This window comes from Geotrypetes seraphini, chromosome 15, assembly GCF_902459505.1.
Source record: "Geotrypetes seraphini chromosome 15, aGeoSer1.1, whole genome shotgun sequence".
NCBI lineage: Eukaryota > Metazoa > Chordata > Amphibia > Gymnophiona > Dermophiidae > Geotrypetes > Geotrypetes seraphini.
In genome coordinates, this window is record NC_047098.1 from 54,914,569 (window position 1) to 54,936,280 (window position 21,712).

The 21,712-nt window shown below is 42.9% G+C and overlaps 1 protein-coding gene across 2 annotated transcripts in view; it reads right to left on the reverse strand.

The window, feature by feature from the left end:
• ATP2A3 (ATPase sarcoplasmic/endoplasmic reticulum Ca2+ transporting 3) overlaps positions 1-20,484 on the reverse strand; it is a 252,918-nt gene extending 232,434 nt beyond the window's left edge. For both annotated transcript variants that reach the window (XM_033921665.1, XM_033921666.1), the window contains exon 1: positions 20,006-20,484. In XM_033921665.1, the coding sequence (XP_033777556.1) occupies positions 20,006-20,123 (118 nt within the window). In that variant the 5' untranslated portion in view covers positions 20,124-20,484. The remainder of the gene's footprint in view (positions 1-20,005) is intronic.
• Positions 20,485-21,712: the final 1,228 nt, after the last annotated feature.

Sequence of the window (21,712 nt, forward strand, 5' to 3'; positions counted from 1 at the left end):
CATAAAGGATTAAAAAACTGTGGACAGATAGAAGGCTGAAACATGATGGCAGATAAAGGCCAAATGACCCATCCGCAGTAACCATCATCTCTTTCTCTCTCCGAGAGATCCCACGTGCCTATCCCAGGCCCTTTTGAATTCAGACACAGTCTCTGTCTCCACCACCTCTTCTGGGAGACTGTTCCATGCATCTACCACCCTCTCCGTAAAAAAGTATTTCCTTAGATTACTCCAGAGCCTATCACCTCTTAACGTCTCATTGCAGACTAGCTGCCGATTAAGATAAGTGCACTTTTCTGGTTCTGAAATTTTGGAATTTAAAGTTTGAGGGACACTGAATGGTATCCCATATTGAAGAAAACATTTATTTTGGGGAGGTTATTTTATGCCGATGAGGTGGCACTTGAAGGCTTGTGAGGACATTTGAGTCCCGAGCTGTGCTCTGAGGCTTTTCCCCCTATAATAACAAATATCTACTAATGTTTGAATTTCAGGTATCATAATGGGTCATTCATTAGTGATATATTGGTTTTCTAGCATGCTTAAGGGGACCCTAGACTAAACAGATGGGAGGAGGGGAGAAGGAGTAGATGACAACAGGAGACAAAAAGAAGAAAGGGAAATACAGATTTGAAAAAGTTTGTCCTTCTAGGATTGGGTTACAAATCTGGTAGCAATGTATTATTTGGTCTACACTCTTGAATGCCAACTCAGACAAGGCAGGGCTACTAACTGTTTGAAGGAAAAATTATGGGGAGCTGTCATTCAAACTTGCACCGTTTGCCTGAATGTCAGAAACATCTACTTTGAATCATACGTGAAGCTCTGGCAGAACCAAACCACCTTCAACAAAGGGTCTAGTACAGGGGTCTCAAAGTCCCTCCGTGAGGGCCGCAATCCAGTCGGGTTTTCAGGATTTCCCCAATGAATATGCATGAGATGCTTTCAACGCATATTCATTGGGGAAATCCTGAAAACCAGACTGGATTGAGACCCTCAAGGAGGGACTTTGAGATCCCTGGTCTAGAATGATTCATTGAGACTGTTTCCGCATGGCCATCTCAGCGCGATGAACTAGCCATGATGGATCATCCTATTCCGCTCCAGCACAAACCTGAGGTTGGCTCTTAGGCAATGGTGGAATGAGGCATTATGATGTCACAATACCAGCTGTGGTCATCAGAGACAAACTTTTCACACTATTTATTTATTCAATTTTCTATACTGTTCTCCCAAGGAGAGAATGACATGGGGACAAATTTTTCCCCTTCCCCACAGGAACTCATAAGAACATAAGAAAAGCCCTCACCGGGTCAGACCGAGGTCCAACCAGTCCGGTGATCCGCACACGCGGCGGCCCATTTAAGTACTCCTGATTGGAGACCCAGATATACCATAGCCCTCAATACAATTTACAAGAAGGTGTGCGCTTGAATCCCAGAACAGTAATCTCTGTCACAACATCCTCCGGGAGAGCATTCCAAATTCCCAGCATGCGCTGTGTAAAAAAGAACTTCCTGACATTCGTCCTGAACCTGCTGCCACTCAGTTTCAGTCTGTGACCTCTTGTCTGTGTCACATCCAAAAAAGTTAGCAATGCTTCTTCTTGGTCGATTTTATCAAATCCCTTTATTATTTTAAAAGTCTCTATTAAATCCCCTCTCAGTCTTCTCTGCTCGAGGGTAAACAATCCCAATTTCCTAAGGCGCTCTTTGTAGCTCAAATTCTCCAATCCCTTGACAAGTTTCGTGGCTCTCCTCTGTACCCTTTCCAGCAGAATTATATCTTTCTTGAGGTATGGAGACCAGTGTTGGACACAGTATTCCAATTGCGGTCTGACCATTGCTCTATAAAGTGGCATTATTACATCTTCCGATCTACTCGTGATCCCCTTTCTTAATCATGTCCAACATCCTGTTTGCTCATTTCCCCATCCCGTCATATTCTTTTCCTGTCCCTCTCCCATTCCTGCAAGCTCTGCCCTCATCTGCACAAGCCTCAAACACTTTAAAATCAAAAGCGTTCAAGGGTTGTGCGGTTAAGGCCGAGCTTATGGGAACAGGGCAGGGACAGCGACAAAACTTGCGGGGATGGGACAGGGAAATTGAGTTCCTGCAGGTACGGGGATAAATTTGTCCCTGTGTCATTCTCTACTACAAACATCTAGCACAGCTTGATATTAAGAGACCTTTAGACAGGTATTTAGGCCAGGAAAATCCTAGCAAAAAAAAGAAAGAAAGGTGTGCCTAAAAGTTAGGACGCCTAGTGATGCCTAAGGCCACTTAGGAAGTGCTAAGCAGGATTCTTTAACATATGCCTAACTGTTATAGAATTGCACGTAGCAATGCGCCAGTCAGCACCTAAATTTTAGGTACCATGTATAAAATCATTTATTTATTTATTCAATTATCTATACTGTTCTCCCCAGGGAGCTCAGGACAGTCTACATTAATTTATTCAGATACTCAAGCAGTTTTCCCTGTCTGTCCCGGTGGGCTCCCAAACTATCTAATGTACCTGGGGCAATGGGGAGATTAAATGACTAGACCAGGGTCACAAAGAGCAGCTTGGGTTTGAACCCACAACCTCAGGGTGCTGAGGCTGTAGCTTTAACCGCTGTGCCACACCCTCCCCATTCCCTAAAAGTGCATGCGCTAATGCTGCAGTAACCAGTTAGCGAGCAGCAATGTAAATGCTCCAACTGCCCCTCTCCACCCGCTGTCATGAACCCCTCCAAGAATAATATTAAAAATTCAGAGCGCGCACCTTAGCCTGTCTCAATTTGGCGTGAGGTGGTGCTCAGAACCACAGCATAGTAAAAGGCCCCCTTTGTTCTGTTTATGACAACCAGGTGCATAACAAAATCTTCGAAGAATGTGAGCTAATAGGCTTTAGCAGCCAGGCTTTCTTCAGTTCGTACATTACACATGCTTTAGATTGTTACCCACACGATTCACAATTAGAAAAAACTCCAAAACAAACCCTCCAGCTATTGCCCACAAAACAAGAAGTTAATACTTTTTATGGAAGTGTAAAAATTGGCATGAAGAGCTCATCATGGTAGGTTGGAAAGAAGTGCACATGACAGAGGGAAGATCTGTATAGTAACCCTTGGATTTTCATTTAAGTCAGCTGTCCAACTCTGCCAGTCTTAACCAGTGTCAAAGAAAAGGATTTGCATCAAGCCCTTTTTAGGTCATACCACTACAAACTGGCATCCCTGCTCAGCCTGCACAGATATTTCGGCAAATCAGGGCTCCTATCAACAGGAAGTGACACCTATTGGAGTAGGCTAAATTAACAGGTGAAGCCTATTTGCATTTAAAGTCTACTTGGCCTCGGACCTGTTCAGTACAAGACTGACCGAGAGCGCTTTGCAACAAAAGTGCTGTCCTCCGGGCTTCCAGTTATTTTGAGACCTAGAGCAAGAGAGAAGGGAAAAGCAAAACTGCCACAACGAATAATCTTTTACTTGTCACAGACAAAATCTACACTCATTTCTTTAAATTCCACTGGATGATGAAATTAAATATATTTTATTTCCTCCTATAATAATAATAATAATAATTTTATTCTTATATGCCGCCAAAGCCATGAAAGTTTGAGGCGGTTTACAACAAGATGTGCTGGACAATCAGCGAAGATTTTACACTATATTGTTATCAAATATAAGCCTTGATGATTCGAGGCAGTTTACAACGAAAGGAGCTGAACAAACAGCGAAGTGGTCACAATACAAAGTCATCGAATACAAACTTTATAAAAATTCTTAGGTTATAAACCAAGAGGAGGGAAGAAGGTAGATGCTTGCCATGCCAGAAGAGTTAAACACTTTCATATCATTTTTCTGAGATTGCTACAAAAATCGGCCATAAAGTTCAAGTTCAATTTATTTAATATACCGCAAATATAAAACAAAAAAGTTAAAATCTAAGCGGTTTACAATAAGTATAAAATAAGGGAATAAAACAATACAAGACAAACTTTTACATTTAAAAGGGAAAAACAATAAGGTAAATTACAACAACAAAATTTGCAAAAGGATAACAGGGAAAGGGAAGAAAAAAAGGGTACCCGTATAAACCCAAAAAACCTATGAGACAGGCAGGGGAGAAACCACTATTTGCCCTGGGATCAGTAGAATGGAACATTGCTACGAGTACTATTTGGGTTTCTGTGAGGTACTTGTGATCTGATTGGCCACTGTGAAAACAGGCTACTCGGCTAGATGGTATGTTTATAAAATTGTATTCAATCTGCAATCTAATTCTTGAAATTATAATACCGTTTCTTAGCCTACTTTGTAGCTGACAATATTGATTTGGACTGTAACTTAAATTTGGGGTCCTTTTACCAAGGCGCACTATCCGATTTAGCACGCACTAAACGCTAACGCTTCCATTATATTCTATGGACGTGTTAGCATTTAGCGCACACTAAATTGTCTAGCACGCCGTAGTAAAAGAGGGAGTTAGTTTCTTCCGGGGGGGAGAGGGGGGGGTTATTGTAAATTATTGTAAACAGCTCTGTTGGGCTGGCTGGAGGGTGATATATAAAAGAATAAGGGCTCTTTTCACAAAGGTGCGCTAGTGGTTTTAGCGTGCGCTTAGCGCGTGCTAAAATGCCTTGCGTGCTAGCCGCTACCGCCTCCTTTTAAGCAGGCGGCAGTTTTTCAGCTAGCACGCAGTAATCTTGGGCGTGCGCTAAAAACGGTGGCGCACCTTCATAAAAGGAGCCCAAAAACATTTACCAAGTTAATAAAAAACCACCCTTTTTGTTTTGTGACTAGATCATTACAATATAATCTCTAAACAGACCTCAGGTAGGCTGCAGTCAACGCACTTGTATTTCACAGAAAAAGGGAACGTGTATAATCCGGGTGAATCACACTTTTCAGTTGTCAAGTATGTGCACTAGGGGGTGGATGAGGTGGGCAAAGGATAGACCCACAGCAAGGAGAAAAGATGAGTCATAAAACAGTACTTTATTACGATTCCTCACTGGCATTTTCAAGAAAGCCCTCTCTCTCTCCGAATTATTCAGGAACAGGTCAACCCTCTCACTCAGTGCACCTGTATTCATACTCACTGAAATGATCATAAATGTCAAGCTGCCTACTCTCCTTCTTAACCCCCTGCAGCCTGAATGCAACGGAGCATTACAAATTTGGGATTCTATTTTGGTGCTATCAAAGCAATGGAGAAACATTTAGGCAGTCACATAAGAACATAAGCAGGGCCTCCACTGTGTCACACCCGAGGTCCATCATGCCCAGCAGTCTGCTCACGCGGCGGCCCAACAGGTCCAGGATCCTCTATCTATACCCCTCTATCCTCTTTTCCAATAGAAAATTGTCCAATCCTTTCTTGAACCCCGTACTCTGTCCTATCACGTCTTCTGGAAGCGCATTCCAGGTGTCCACCACACGTTGGGTGAAGAAAAACTTCCCAGCATTTGTTTTGAATCTGTCCCCTTTCAACTTTTCCGAATGCCCTCTCGTTCTTGTAGTTTTCGAATGGATGCTTTGGCTATGGACTTTGTTGATATGGCTACCTGTTCAGGTTTCAAGTTTTATTTTAAATAATTTTTATACCACCTAATCAGACTTCTAAGTGGTGTACATCAGTAAAAGGGTACATATGTAAGGCACATTTAAAATAAAACATCAGAATTAGTAAGTTTGAACGTCACTGGGGAAACTTAGTATGACAAACAAGTAAACAGGACAAACTCCAAGAAAAGGAAAGAGTAATAGAACTACTACAATATATAACTCCCTCGAAATTTGTGGGGATTATGTTCTCGGAGTGACCGCAAATTTTGGAAAAACCGCGAATATCGGATGAGTGCTGTGATTGTATATTATCAGTGCATGGAACACAAAACGCGCTCACCTAAAAACACAACGCAGGAAGCCTTCGTCGTCTGCTTGCCCCTCATCTGTCTGTCAGGAAATAACAGGAGGAAAGCTGTGGCCAGTGACCTAAACCACGTGCTCTCAGCATGCCCCCTCCTCCTCCTCTCTGGCTCCGGCCCCGCTCTCTCACAGAACTCAGCTGTCATTCAGCCGCATGGTTCTCCTTTGCAAGCACTGAGATCCCTGTCAGGATTGGTTGGTGGTGGAGGGGAGATGTGAAGTTTCCAGCTATTGGCTGCTCCTTGAGGTAAATTATGCAGGGGGTGAGGGGGAGGCAGAAGTTTCTTGGTTAGGGAAAAACCGCAAATTACTGAGTCCACGAATTTGCGGGAGTATACAGGTAGTCGTCAACTTACGACCGCAATCAGTTCCGACTAATAGGTCATAAGTTGATTCGGCCTATGTTAATACAGTACTGTATACACTGCCACGAGAACCACAAATCCCATGAGAACTTTTCAGTCAGCAGGGCGGGGCGGCCCAGGTGTGCTGCTTGCTTCTGACATCGGTAGAAGTGGCTCAGGCAGGATACACTGCTGGACCACCAGGGAAAAGGTACGCGGGAAGGGGTAAAAAATACTGTAAGTATGGTCTGGGGAAACGCATCATAAAGTCAAATGGTTGCATGTTGCATAGGTCGCAAGTCGACAACTACCTCTACTGTATTGAGAGAAAAAGAACAAAAAAAGGGACAAAGAAGATGTAGGGAGAAGATGTGGTAGGGAGACATCGTATACATCGTCCTTATAAGGACAATTATAGTCCAAAGACGTCACTAAGAAATGTGGAGGCTCATCTCATGTTCAAATTGAGTTGTCTGTGTTACAAAGTTGCTTTTGGCACTGCTCCGTTTTATTTGGCCGACAGATTTGTTGTAGCATCTTACAAGAATAGTAGACGATCACATGCCCTTTTCATTTTTCCATCCATTCAGGGTTATAAAAGCAAGAAATTTCATGATCATACACTTTTTAAAGATGCCTACAATTGATTTATCTTTCATAAACATTTACATTATTACTACTCAATCTTCCCCACTGTACTTCCCTTTCATGTGCTTTTTCTTAATAAATTGTAGTTCCTCCCTTTTTTTCCTATTGTTCGCACATCGCAACCCAATCAAGTATGTCTGTCTTCGAAGGTCTATGGATTTTCAGATAGCGTTCGACAAGGTTCCGCATGAACGACTACTTCAGAAAATTGCGAGTCATGGAATCGAGGGTGAAATACTCATATGGATTAAAAACTGGCTGAAGCATAGAAACAGAGGGTGGGGGTAAATGGACAATACTCAGACTGGAAGAGCGTCACGAGTGGGGTGCCACAGGGCTCGGTGCTTGGACCCATGCTCTTCAACATCTTTATAAACGATCTGGACATTGGTACGACGAGTGAGGTGATTAAATTTGTGGACGACATGAAGTTATTCAGAGTAGTGAAGACACAGGTGGATTGCGAAGATCTGCATCGTGACATAATCAAGCTGGAGAAATGGGCATTGACATGGCAAATGAGGTTCAACATGGATAAGTGTTAAGTGATGCATGTAGGGAACAAAAATCTCATGCACGAATAGAGGATGTCCGGGGCGGTACTTGGAGAGACCTCCCAGGAAAGAGACTTGGGAGTTCTGATCGACAAGTCGATGAAGCCGTCCATACAATGTGCGGCGGCAGCAAAAAGGGCAAACAGAATGCTAGGCATGATAAAGAAGGTGATCACGAACAGATCAGAGAAGATTATCATGCCGCTGTACTGGGCCATGGTATGCCCTCACCTGGAGTACTGCGTCCAGCACTGGTCGCCGTACATGAAGAAGGACACGGTACTACTCGAAAGGGTCCAAAGAAGAGCGACTAAGATGGTTAAGGGGCTGGAGGAGCTGCCATACAGCGAAAGATTAGAGAAACTGGGCCTCTTCTCCCTCGAACAGAGGAGATTGAGAGGAGACATGATCGAAGCGGTTTATGTTGTGTTATGTTATTATTTATTTATTTATTCGATTTTCTATACCGTTCTCCCAGTCCTGGTTGGGCAATTATATTAGCGGAGCCATGCAATCTTACAGCGCATTTTGAAAAAGGATTAAGACTGTACTATTTGATAAATTCATTTCTTAACTGAAGTTTTATTTTTAATAATAATTTTATACTGTCTATACTTTAAATAACATGTTGTAATTTTATTCTCAATACTTTGTACTTCGCTGATTGTCCAGTTTCTCTTCTGAGTAAACTGCCTAGAAGTAGTTTGATTGTTGGCAGTATAGAAGAATAAAGTTATGTTATGTTAGGAGAGCTCAGAACAGTTTACATGAATTTATTCAGATATTCAGATACTCAAGCATTTTTCCCTGTCTGTCCTTGCTTTAACCACTGCGCCACAGTTTCAGAGGGAGGGTGCGGTATCTGAGAAGATTTTAGATCACATGTCAGTTTTGGAAGTGTCAAGCTGAGGAGGAGCCAAGACAGCAAACAGGGATACATGAGATTTTCTCTGTTAATATTGCAAACTCATGCCTCACTTGTAGCAATCATCTTCTGAGAAGCAACCCAGAACATGTAGCATGAAACCAAATATCCCATGCAGAGCTCAGCCAAGAAGCCCAGAAAAAAACAGATGGAAAAATTGATGCATATTAAGACTTCCCCTGGGTCAGGTACTGAGTCAAGAGAGTTGTTATGGAGTTCCAAGCCAAACTCAGTGTGGAAGAGACAATCAAGAACGGGAGACTTTGCACGCAAGTTAGTATGCTACAGTGGATACTCTAGGCACAATCCTGTTTTCTCCAAAGAGCTCAGAACGGATTACAGGTTAAACATACATAATATACAGTTAATAGGCTACAATTTGCACTAGATTTGTCATAATTACAGTCCATGTTTACGATACAAGTTTTCATCCTAATTCAGCAACTGCAGGGGGGGGGGAGGGAACAGACCCTAATACTAATAAACATAATAGATACAGTTTACAGGTTACAATTTGCCATAGTTATCCGTACAGTGCAAGCTTTCCAATACAAGTTTTTAGTAACATAGTTAACAGAGTAGATGATGGCAGATAAAGACCCAAATGGTCCAGCCAGTCTGCCCAACCTTACCCATTCTTTAAATTACTGATTTAAATTTTCCTTCTTAGCTATTTCTGGGCCAGAACCCAAAGCTCTGCCCAATACTGTGCTTAGGTTCCATCTACTGAAGTCTCCGTCAAACCTCACTCCAGCCCATCTAAACCATCCCATCCATTGAAGCCCTCCCCAACTCATCCTCAATCAAATGGCCATATATGGACACAGACCGTGCAAGTCTGCCTTAGTTGTTCAGTATATACCATCATTTTCGGATCTGAGATCCTCTGTGTTAATCCCATGCTTTTTTGAACTCCGTCACCGTTTTCCTCTCCACCACCTACCTCCCTATCCTAAGTTGACATATTTAGGACAGTTCACAGTGTAAGATTTTTCAATGCAAGTTTTCCTAAGCTCATTTACATCTCATGGTAATGAAGGTATTAGCTATTAACCCCCCCCCCCCAAAAAAAAAAAATAAAAAAATTGCATGGGAGACCTGAAGGTTGAGTAAAGGTTTTCCTAATGCCAGGGCTTTAATGCCAGTTCTGAGAAGGAGTAAAATGTTAGGCATGAAATTCTGTCACAGAAGAATAAGCTGTTTCTTCTCTGGACTGTGACCATAACAGACCCTCCCTCCCCCTATCTTTTTTCTGCTTTGTGTAAGGGAATAGGTGTAGGGAAAAAGCAGTAGGGGAAGAGGCGTTGAGAACAAGATGCTGTGGGTATGATCGGTAAATCACTGGACTGCCATAAAATACTTACACAGAATAATTACGACAACATCACATGCAAAAAGAATTCTAGCACCTGCGCATAATGCAAGCGCATGCAATGCACCTGCGCATAATGAGAATTTCAACGACAATTACACAAAAAACTAGCAAACAGATAGGTTTATAAATTTCTCCTGAAATGTTGATAGGTACTAGGGGTTGCAAATCTCAATCCCACAATGCTGCTATGACAAGAAGCCGATATTTTTAAAATTTGCATCCTTTGACAGATGGCAAAACAAAAAGCATGTATGTACATTTAGAAGTTTCAATTCAACAAATGCGAACAGATCTAGTTAGGTGCAAGGCTGAACAACACCTTAAAATATAGACAGCCAAATTTAAACTTCACACGAAGTGTGGGGATAACTTTATAAGGGATGTTCCAGATGTAAAGTTTGTTTTGTACAGAGAAAAAGGTTTTTATAATATTACCCACCATAGACACACACTTGTATGTGCTTCTAGAGGGTGTAGCTTGGGTGGCAAGGCATAGCTGCATATTTATAGAGTACGCACACACACACACACACACAACCTCATTCCTCATATCAGGTGGGTTCTGGGTACTTAGGCCTGGATTCACTATAGGGAGCCAATGTCGGCGGCTGCCAATTGCGTGTCAATCACATGACAGTGCTCTATAGAGAATCGCACCTCCGCAAAAGATAGGATCCAGATATGTAGGCCAGGGTTTTCCAGGCCTACATTTCTGGTAACCAACTCGGGTTTCATCAACCAACTTGCAAGGTTGTATTAGTGGAAGAGAGGAAAGGGTCTCAGACGCCTGGCCAATTAATGCCAGAAATGACAAATATTGATTATGGCAGGTCAAGCTTTCTTTCATCGACCCAAAAACCTCTCAGGGTGTTGATTCTTAGTGCTGTTATGTTGTGTTAAACTCATAAGTGATTCATACAAAATCATAAAAAATATCATGAAAAACACTTATCTTTTTAGCCAGTAACCCTTAGCCCGATGGGGCCTGTTTCGCCGAATTTAAACGGCTTCTTCAGGGGTCTTTGAATATGCAGAGAGCAATTTTACTTTAACAATGCAATTCAAAAATGCCATAATCATTATTTGTCATTTCCGACATTAATTGGGCAGACATCTGAGACCCTTTCCTCTCTTCCACTAACATAACCTTGCAAGTTGGTTGATGAAACTTGAGTTGGTTATCTGTTCATTGTGAAAGCAGGAGGTTTCAGTCCATTATTCAGCTATTTAGTAGTACATTACATTTCCGGTACCCGTCTTTGTCGAGAATTGTGATTTTTCGCCACTTCTGGCATTAGCCATGCCCATAGTGGTATTTGGTAGCTTAAAGCGCCTACATAGGCATGATTCCAGCGCATACTATTTAGGTGCTTTAACGGTGCCATTTTTTGCCATTTTAAATGGCATTTGTTACTTAACTTAGGTGTCAGTAGGGTGCCTGCCGGTGCCGTTTGTAGAATTTTCACCTTATTTTAGAAAATAGTGTGGTAGCCTTGTTAGTTTTTAATTTCTTCCAATTCTCTTTAAAGTGGACTAAGTAAAATGCAAGCAAGGAAGATAAGCTTTCAAAGGAAAAACCATTTTCAGGTCAGTTGAAGAGGACTCTGCCTTCAAAAACTTGCCAAAAATGTATTAAGTTAGGAAAATACATTGATATATTTTTGTTGAACTTTTATTGTTTTATAAAAAGGCTCCTTGTGACTGGGCAATAGAGGGTTAACTGACTTGCCCAGAGTTCCAAGGAGCTGCAGTGGGAAATAAAAAAACAACATACCCTTTAATCATGCAATTAATCACAATTAAAATTTTAATTGAAACGTAGCCCTAATTCTGGGCATAAATCAAGAACACCCCAAAATTATGAGTATGTGTACAATTTATAGTTCTATGATCTTTTTTTGGACCAAATAAGCTCAAAATAGGTGTCTTTTTGTCTGACAGTCACCCTCTTAAGATCATCCCCCCAACTCCTGGCTGAGTCAGATAATCCAGCTAGAGTCTATGGACGAGCCATGGACAACTGCTATGATGTAGAACTTGAGGCACCTCCACTTTCTCCCCTAATTATTCACTTAGCACAATGCAAAACCACATTGATTACGTTTGAATGCCTATTAAACATGAGCCCTATTTTTTCCCCCTATTATGTAATTTAGTTTGTTCCTGAGAAGGGGCTAGATTCACTAAGCAAACCGATTGGTTTGTGACCCAATTTCCCTCCGACCCAATTCACTAACCTTTGTCCTGATCATCCTCCGATCCGCGCATGAAAATGAGGGGGGGGGGGGGGGAAACGGCATTCAAATGTAGGCAGGCAGCGATTCACTAACCAAAAAACTACTGGGTTGACCAATCAGCAAACTAGTGACTGCCTGGGACTGCATCTCCTGCTCTGTGCCCCAGACTCTCCTGCTCTCTCTGCCCCGGCCTTTCCCCGTAGTGTGAGCCAGTGGTTTTAACTCGTGAGTTTAAAGCGGGTTAAAACCACAGGCTCGCTGGGCTGGCTAAAAAGTAAAAAAAAAAAAAAAAAGGGGGTCGCTGCTCTTTAAGCATGCGCAGACCATCTATAGATGATCTGCACATCTGCTCACTCGAGGAACGTAGGGAGAGAGGAGACATAATCGAGACGTTTAAGTATATTACCGGCCGTATCGAGATGGAAGAAGAGATTCTCTTTCTCAAAGGACCCTCAGCCACAAGAGGGCATCCGCTCAAACTCAGGGTCGGGAAATTTCATGGCGACACCAGGAACTATTTCTTCACCGAGAGAGTGGTTGACCCTTGGAACGAGCTCCCGGTACAGGTGATCGAGGCAAACAGCGTGCAAGAATTTAAGAGCAAATGGGATGCCCATGTGGGATCCCTTAGAGGGTTAAGCCAAGGGAACCTGTCACCAGAAGTGGGATCCCTAGGATAGTAGACTTGGGGGTGGGTCAATAGAGTGGGCAGACCTGATGGGCTATGGCCCTTATCTGCCGTCATCTTCTATGTTTCTATGACACGGTCTGTGTTTTGAGGAAACACTCCTTCCTCAGGGGTCCCTAGCGTTGGTACACAGAGAATTGGTAAACAAAATCGATAATGCACTTTGAGCCACAGAGTGCAGCGCCTTATACAGGAGAGTTTTACACCTGTTCAGTATCGATTTTGTTTACCTTATCCATTCTGGTTTTCTGATTCTCTGTGTACCAACACTAGGGACCCCTGAGGAAGGAGTTTTTCCTTGAAACAGACAGTGTCGGTTACATATTTTTTATGCATTTCATGTACTTGTTTTTAGATTTTTGCTTTTGTCATTTTAATAAATTCCTACACCATGTACATTTTCCTGCATATTGTTTGTTTGATTTGTGTTTTTTACTGCAAGTTTGGTTGGTTCTTTTTTGTTTCACTCACTGATGTTGCCATTAGCACACGGCCCTTAAAAAATAGTTGCCGGGGAAACACTTATTTTGTACACAGAAAAAGGTTTTTTTATAACATTGCACACCACAAACACATACTTGTATGTGTTTCTAGAGGGTGTAGCTTGGGTGGCAAGGCATAGCTGTATATTTATAGAGTATACACATACACACAAACCTTCTTCTTCAGATCAGATGTATAATTTGTGGATTCTGGGTACTTGGGCCCGGATTCACTATAGGGAGCCAATGTTGATGGCCGCATTTTAAGCAGTTGTAGGCAGTAAGGACACATGCGGTAATCAAGTTTATTAAAAAGCTTTTTAAACCGCTTACTCGAATTTCTAAGTGGTGTACAATGTAAAATTACATGAAGACGTATTTAAAACATAATCCTGCGCTTACCAGTTAGCAGGATACTATAATGTGGATGCAATAACTGATTACTGCAGAAATGCCTACTCTCCACCCCCCAGACATGTCTCCTGTGCAATAAAATAAAAAAAAATTAAATTAAAAAAAAAAAATATATATATATATATATATATATACTTTTTTAGTAAACAGGTAGCTCATGTAGATTAGGAAATTCCTGCAGAACGCATAAGCGCATTCCTTTCTAAACTACTGTAAACTGTACCCCTCTTTTACGAAAGCGTAGCACGGGTTTTAGCAGCGGTGGTAACTGCTCCGACGCTCACAGGAATTCTATAAGCGTCAGAGCAGTTACCGCCACTGCCGGCACTAAAAACCCCCTGTCGCGCTAGTAAAAGAGGGGGTGTGGTAGCATAGCTGTTTATTTATAGAGCATACACACACACATCTCCTTGCTCAGAGCAGGTGTAAAATTTGTGTGTGCTTAGGCCTGGATTCACTATAGGGCACCGATGTCGGTGGCCTCGTGTCAATCACTTGACGGCGCCCTAGAGAGATTCAGTTAGTAAAAGGGCTCCTATGGTGAAAATATTCACTCACAGTGGGGTCTTTTGTTTGTTTTTTAATGCCGGCTGAGTTAGATCTGGGTATTCAGTGTCGACGCCTATCCAGGTACGGGGAGAACACTGGACGTTACCCAATTATCACCAATATTCAGCCTTTTTTCTATCATGAGTTAACTATACTGCATGGTACCACCACTGAATATTGGCAATACCTGGAAACAACCCCCCCCCCCTTGACTCTGCCCCTAGAACACAAGTTTAAAGTTTAATTAAAAGTTTGATTAAATCGCAATTTCAAATTTCAAAGCGATGGACTACATTTATTACATTATGACGTGTGCCAAAACATACAAGTACAGAAGGGGACAGGGTGGAACTACAATTTAATTTAAAGAAAAAAGAGACAGAAATGGGTAAAACACTAATTTAACAGTGCTAAAGCCATCTGCGGGTGCTACTGAAAATCCGAGTTGGGCCTGGTGAATGGGAGCTATGGGGGCAGGAGCAACTCTTACCCAGAACTCTTTCTGAAAAAAAGTCAACCCCTATGTTTTTAGATATGGCTGAAATGAGAATTACTCCTGCTTCAAATATATTTTCTTTAACATTTTTAATAATTTCTTTTAAAGAAAGGAGACCAGTGAATAAAAAAAAGAAAACAAATGAGAGAAGAAATAGGTCTCAGCATTTTAGAGACTCTGGCTAGAATTCTGCTTTTATCTTTGATTCGACTGAACCTCAACGTGAAATGCAAGTATAACGGTTGAGGGGAAAAATCTGAGAAGACAAGACACCTCATTTCCAGTTGCTGAATATGGCAAGATGTTACCACAGCCATGCAAATTTAAACCAAATGTGATAAGCTTAAAAGCCTCTGGCATAGAAACTCCCAGGCAGTCCAGGCCCCTGAGAGTAGATGCTGGACTGAACAGTTCTAACTTTTGTCCCTTCTCAAATACATTTCTATTCATTATTTAAAAACGTCATAATCTAGTGGACAGGCCAGGCTGTGTTATGGAAATCTCACTTTAAACACAATGCTTTTTAAAAATAAAGCCAGAATAGAAAACAACATTTAAAATTGCAACAGGAAACCGCCCTGCATCTGGCATGACCTTCTCACATCTCAGACATAGAGGGGAAGCAGGCCATCTTTGAAATCACAAACTCTGTTCAGTAAAAAGGGACTTTTTTGTGAATACGGTGCTGCTGTTACAGAACCACATTAGCAAACACACCTCTTATGGATGCTTACAGATGACTTTTAGCTTTCATATTTCATTTATGAAGAATGAGAAATAGTAAGCTCAAGTAAGGCTATAAGTGAGGCGAGACTATACTATTCATTTTCAACTTTAGAAGAAAATAAAATGAAAACAGGTGAAAAAACAAGGCTGTCCTATCCTTCCACACCCCCCCCCCCCCGGTCCAGCTTCATGCTCAACCACTGATGAAAAGATCATACTGCTTCTGCAGTACAACACAGAGTGACAGACTACAAAACCAGCATATTGAAGACCTGCAAGGTGAAAGAGGAAAGTACCATGCAGAGGAAACTTCTTTCCTGCAGTGTTATTACAAACAGCAAAATTCTTCCAAGTCCTAGAATCCACCTAAAATTAGGCCATGGTAAAAGGTCAATGTGCTCCCAAGTCTAATTATAGTACAAAGACACAATCCAGCACCCTTAAAACTTAGGTGTAGTCCCTTACCAGAACACCCCGGTTTATGCCTAAAACGTAATCGCTGCTAATCAGTCTTTTTTGTGGCTGTGACCCCTGATTGCAGCCAAATAAAATCGCTTGAGCCCTGGAGCTACAGAATAATGATGCATCTATGGTGAACCCACCCAGATCATGACCCCAAACATAAGTTTTGTCAATAACATAGTAATGGGGGACCGGGGAGAGGGGGCGGAGTGTCCCAGGCACTCTCTTAACTAGGGCACCGGCAACACCATCTTTTCAGTCCCACTCCCTGAGCCCCAGAATAGAAAACCAGCCATCGTCATAAGTCCTGGTTTTAATGGTGAACACCGGACGTAGGGTGCATTTCCTCTGACTTCATCTGATGCTGTAACATCCATCCAGCCTCTCATCATCTGACCTGCCATCATCAGAAGGTAGAGAGAGAGAGAGCGCTCCCAACCTCATGCATGCAGACCACTCTGTAACTTCCTGTTTCTGGATGCTGCAGAGTTGTCAAAGCGCAGCTGAGAGGTCCTGCTGCTTTCAGATGACCACTGCCACTGCATCTATGAACTGGTGGCAGCAGTGGGTAAGGGGCTAGTAGGAATTTAAGAGAAGGGAGCTGATGCAATAGTAAGGGGGAATGGTGGGGTAGACCCCCCCCTGCCACTCTGGGTGCCATCTCCCCTTAACAGTAATAAGGGGGAGTGGTGGGGTAGACCCCCCCCCACTCTGGGTGCCATCTCTCCTTACCAGTAGTAAAAGGGAGTGGTGAGGTAGACTCTCCCCTACTCTGGGTGCCATCTCCCCTTACCATGCTACTGGGTTTTGCGAGTCTATTTGGGCTCCCAACCCACAATTTGCAAAGCTCTGACATAATGAATCTTTCTTTTAACTAGATGCTTGTGGGGCTTTGACTTGACAAACACATAATCCATAAGACAACAAGACCATCAGACATTTCAAGTGTTTCGAGCACACGAATAAGGTTATTCTTAGTGGATTTCCGATAGTTGTGTGTTATTTTCAGATCAGATCTGATTATCAAAGCATACCTCTTCTATACCTGGGGGGAATTCCGTATACCTATGCAATGCAGAACTTGTGCAGAATTCTACATTTATAAGGCAGAATTTGGCATGGTTGGTCCAGTTGGCCAGAAGAGCAGAGAAACATCAATGTCAGTCCCATAGCCCAAGGATAAAGTCACAGTTGAAGAAAACTTGGGAGGAGGAGGGAATGATGGGGACTGAGCCAAGGCCAGTGAAGCACAGTAAGCTCAGAGATGTGGATGAGCCACGAAGAAAAACAAAAAACAGAAAGCACATTGGAGGCAAGATAGTCTAAGGTGCAAGAGTAATTGGTAGAGTTGGGTGGAAAGATGGTGAGATGGGGGGATCAAACTAGAGGGTGGGCAATAAGCAAGCTGGGAAGAGGGTCAAGCCAGTGAGGAGAAGTAAGACCTTAAAAGTGTCCTTTTACAGTTGGAGTGGATTCTGCAAAAATGCATGAAATTCTACAACTTTGAATATTAAATCATTTAAAATACAATAATGGAAAATGCTATTATTCAAAGCAGTAATTACAGTATATTGTGTTATTTTGATAAATGCAAACAACTCTGGAATTCGTTGCTGGAGAATGTGATGAAATCAGTTAGCTTAGCGGGGTTTAAAATGGTTTGGATAAATTCCTAAAAGGGAAGTCGATGGGCTGTTATTGAGATGACTTGGGAAATCAACTGTTTAATCTTAGGATAAGCAGCATAAAATCTGTTACTTGAAATCAAGCTAGGCACTTGGGACCTGGGTTGGCCACTGTTGGAAACAGGATATTGGGCTTGATGGACCTTCGGTTTGTCCCAGTATGGCAATTCTTTTGTAACATGTAGAATTCTGTACAGTGTTTTTGCCCAGAATTTCTCTTTTCTTCCTCCCCCCCCTCCCATTTCTTTCTTTTTTCGGGGGGCGGGGGAAGGAGGCAGGCAAGCACATAATTTCCCCAGGAATATAGTCTATACATACATGTAGCACTACGTGCATATAGCTACAACATATCATGAACCTCATTAGTGGATACAAAAGGAAATAATGGATGGTCAAACTAAAATATCTCCATACCGCTCCCCATACAGTTCCTTACATCAACCTATTCAGCAAAATCTTACGATAACTTGCAATAACCTGCTTTTGCAATGCAAGTGCATTACAATGGCCCTACTGTAGAAAATCCCTCTCTTTAGATCAGGCCTACTGCAATCCATATTGATAGTTCAACATATAAGAGACCAGTAACGCAATTTCAATCCATGGGAATGCACAGTAGAAAGAGAGAGAGAAAAAAAATCCACTAGCCGAGTCCTCCATAGAGATGAGCCAACCACCTCTGCACCCAACTTACTACGCAAAATACTAAGACCGATTGGGTCATAGGCAGATGGAATTTGTGAGGACAAGAGGAAGATGGGCTGCAAGCTGGGCTACAGGAGGGAAAAATGCCTTTATCAACCAGTACAAGTCCTGGAAGAGCTCAACTCTTAACGTGGCCAAACAGATAGTAAAGTTGACGGTGAAAGCTAGAGGGATGCTTGGGTGCATAGGGAGAGGAATGGCCAGTAGGAAAAAAAGAGGTAATGTGTCCCTTGCCTTGGATAGGTAGCATGGAACATTGCTACTATTTGGGTTCTTGCTAGGTACTAGTAACCTGGATTGGCCACCTTTAGGATGGGCTACTGTCATTCCTAGATACCTATGTACGTTCTGCTTCGTAGACACTCCTGTCTTCCTTTTCTTTAATTTCCTTTTTTTTATTTTTCTTTCATCTTTCTTCCTTTTTTCTGTTGTTCTCCCTCACTTTCTTCTTATATTCTCTTCACATGCAGTTCTAATAGTAGGAACCTTTCTCACTGTTATGTTCCTCTATAGTTAAATATAGATTTATATGCTCTTTATACAGAAAGCTTTATTTTGACTTCATGTATTTGAACTGCTTCCTGTATTTTCTAAAAATACTCAATAAAAAACTATTGAACTAAAAAAAAAAAAGGATGGGCTACTGGTCTAGCTGGACCATTGGTTTGACTCAGTAAGGCTATTCTTATGTTCTTAAGGCTCTGGGGAGAACTCATTTTGAATACTGTGGAGACGGCACCTTCAAAGAGATATAAAGAGGATGGAGTCGGTCCAGATGATGACTACTAAAATGGTTGATGTTTTTGTCATAAAGCATACGAGGACAGATTTACAGATCTCAATATGTATATTTTGGAGGCACAGCACTAAAAGGGAAATATGATAGATGTTTCAATACCTAGTGGCATAAATGCACCGGAGGCAAGTCTCTTTCAATTGAAAGGAAACTCTGGAACAAGAGGGCATAGAAATGAAGGTGAACGGGGATGGACTCAGAAGTAACCTTGAAGAATACTTTTTCACAGAAAGGGTGGTAAATTCTCAGCAAGGCCATCTAAATTCAGGACAAGCACATTGGATCTCTAAGGGAGAGGAAGGGATAACAGATGGCATGGATATACATACAAGACAGAAAAATGGAGGCAGATAAAGACCATAGGGTCTCTGCTTCTATGTAACCAAAAGGCCTGCACCACTGAAAAACTACTTCCATGCTCTTGGCTTTTTTTGGTCCCATTTACCATCATGTCAATAGCCATTACACAAATTACATCAAAAGGAGCTCTGTGCACCAAGAAACAGTCATTTTGTACTTGTGTGGTACACAAGAAATGCATGAAACGAAAAGAAACCAAGTCTTGCACCAGTATAGATCGACCTTGACTATTGTGGCACTGGAGAGCATTCCGTACATAAGTTATGAACATCTACATAGGACAACTTCGAGCTGTCCTCGAAAGCTCCTGCTCACAATAAGTTTATGACTCCTGAAACCTGCCCCAATTCTGCTGCTTTTTTTTCGCTAATCAAGCAAATCTCTGACCACTAACTGCATCCCACCACCCACGTGGCCCATTCCCGTCCTCCAATCGCTGGCCATCCTTATTCCTGGAAGACATTCCATCTAGGCTGGGAAATCGCCTCTTAATCAGGCTCGTTCCGTTTGCCCGCCAAGTTCTCCCCCTCCGTTTTCTAGCCCTTTCCTTCACCTCATGCTACGGAGGCGCTCCCGAGCCCTCCCTCTACTCCGTAGCCCAAAGGCTGCTTCCGACCGTCGCTCGAGGCAAAGGAAACTGACCGTTTGGACCGTACTTGTCCCGGCTCCGGCGGACCTGCTCGTGGCTCAGCCCGCAGTTCTCGTTGACTTCGAAGTGCCGGAGGACCTCGCTCCCGCTCCTGGCGTGGGCGTTCTCCATGTCGCTTCTCGGAGGCAAGCGCAGCCCCGATCCCCACCGGCGAACTCGCCTCTCGCTGCCGAGCTTCACCTTTTTTTTCCCTTCGCCTTCCCCTCCTCCGTTGAAAGGTGAGCGCTTCCCCGGGAGCCGCCGCCTCCTCACTTCCGAGCGCCGCCCTCCGCCGCCGCAGCCCCGGAAAAGGCACTTTCCAAAACTTTACTTCTCCCGGAGGCAGCTGCAGCGTCTCAGATCGGCCCCGTCGGGGGTAGCAGCCGCCTTCCAGCCCACGGGGGGAGGGGGGGGGGAATCAGCTCCCTGCTTTCAAGTCCTGCCTCATTTCTCCCCTGATGCTCCTTATCGGCCTCATTATCTAAGTGCAACATCGTCGCCCCCCCAGGGCGCCTAATTCTCGCCCTCACAAGCTACCTGCCCACTCGTGATTGGCTTTCGGCGGCATTTACCTCGCGCCTTCTCGCCATTGGTTGAAAGCCCCTTTATTTGCATTTCTATATTCAGCCACTAGTCACCAATACGGAAAGCATCTGCGAATGTTCTGTTCTCCCTTTTTTTTTTTCAAATTTTAACGTGCACTTCCTCTTCTAGGGGTTTACATCGTTCTTCTTTGCATAGCTAAGTTCATACTGATTCTGGTGTGTAAACCCCTCTAGAAGTCAGACGTAGCACAAGCACTGTGTTCCTGCCTATTTATGTTTGTGGCAACTTCTTTCAAAAATAAACTTTTGGTGCTGGATCCTTTAGGTAAACTTACTTAACCCTTGGGTTTAAAAATATCCCTTGCTAGCTTTCACTGGTTTTTGGTTGCTGTTGTTTTTTTGTGGTTAGCCTCAGTCAGAAAAAGCCTGTTGAACACTTTGTGTGGTGGGGGTGGGGGTTAATGTCTAATGGCAACGTGTCAGAGACCTTTAAAATGCCCTGTTCAAGGAGACTGAAAAGGTAGTGGCTACCCCTGCTGTGGCATAATCAAGGCTTCTGGTTTTAAAGGTTTTAATTGATTCATTCATCTTTGCATTGGGGTAGTTAGCAAGCAAACTAAAATCAATAAATAATATTGGTTTGTTGTTGGGGGTTCTCAAGCTAGCTGTGTTTTCAAACTATCCTATATAATAATACCCTTAGCGTGCATGCGCACTTCAATCTTCATGGCTCCATGCGTTCATGGCCAGCAGAGAAATTGTAAAGCATGCGGCACATGTGCGTTCGGCACACGATGATTTGCTTCGAGTGGCGGTTTAACCTAATCCAGCGGCAGTTACCGTGGACCGGTTGCCCTTCCCAACACAACGGTGATTTTAAAAAAAGGTAGGATGGTGCACGATAATTGACAGGGAGATAGATTGGGGGGGGGGGGAAACAGACGGGACATTGACAGACTGACACAGTGAAAGACAGGTAGGTGTGAGTGAAAGACACACACAGGACAGGGGGCCAGGGAAAGAGATTGAAAGAAAAAACAAACAAAAAACAGACAGTGGACAAGAAGAGAGAGATACACAGAAAAAAAGACAGACAGACAGCAAAAAAAAGAAAGACAGACAGCAGCCAAGGAGAGAGACACACATAAAGAAAGACAGACAGACAGATAGAAAGCG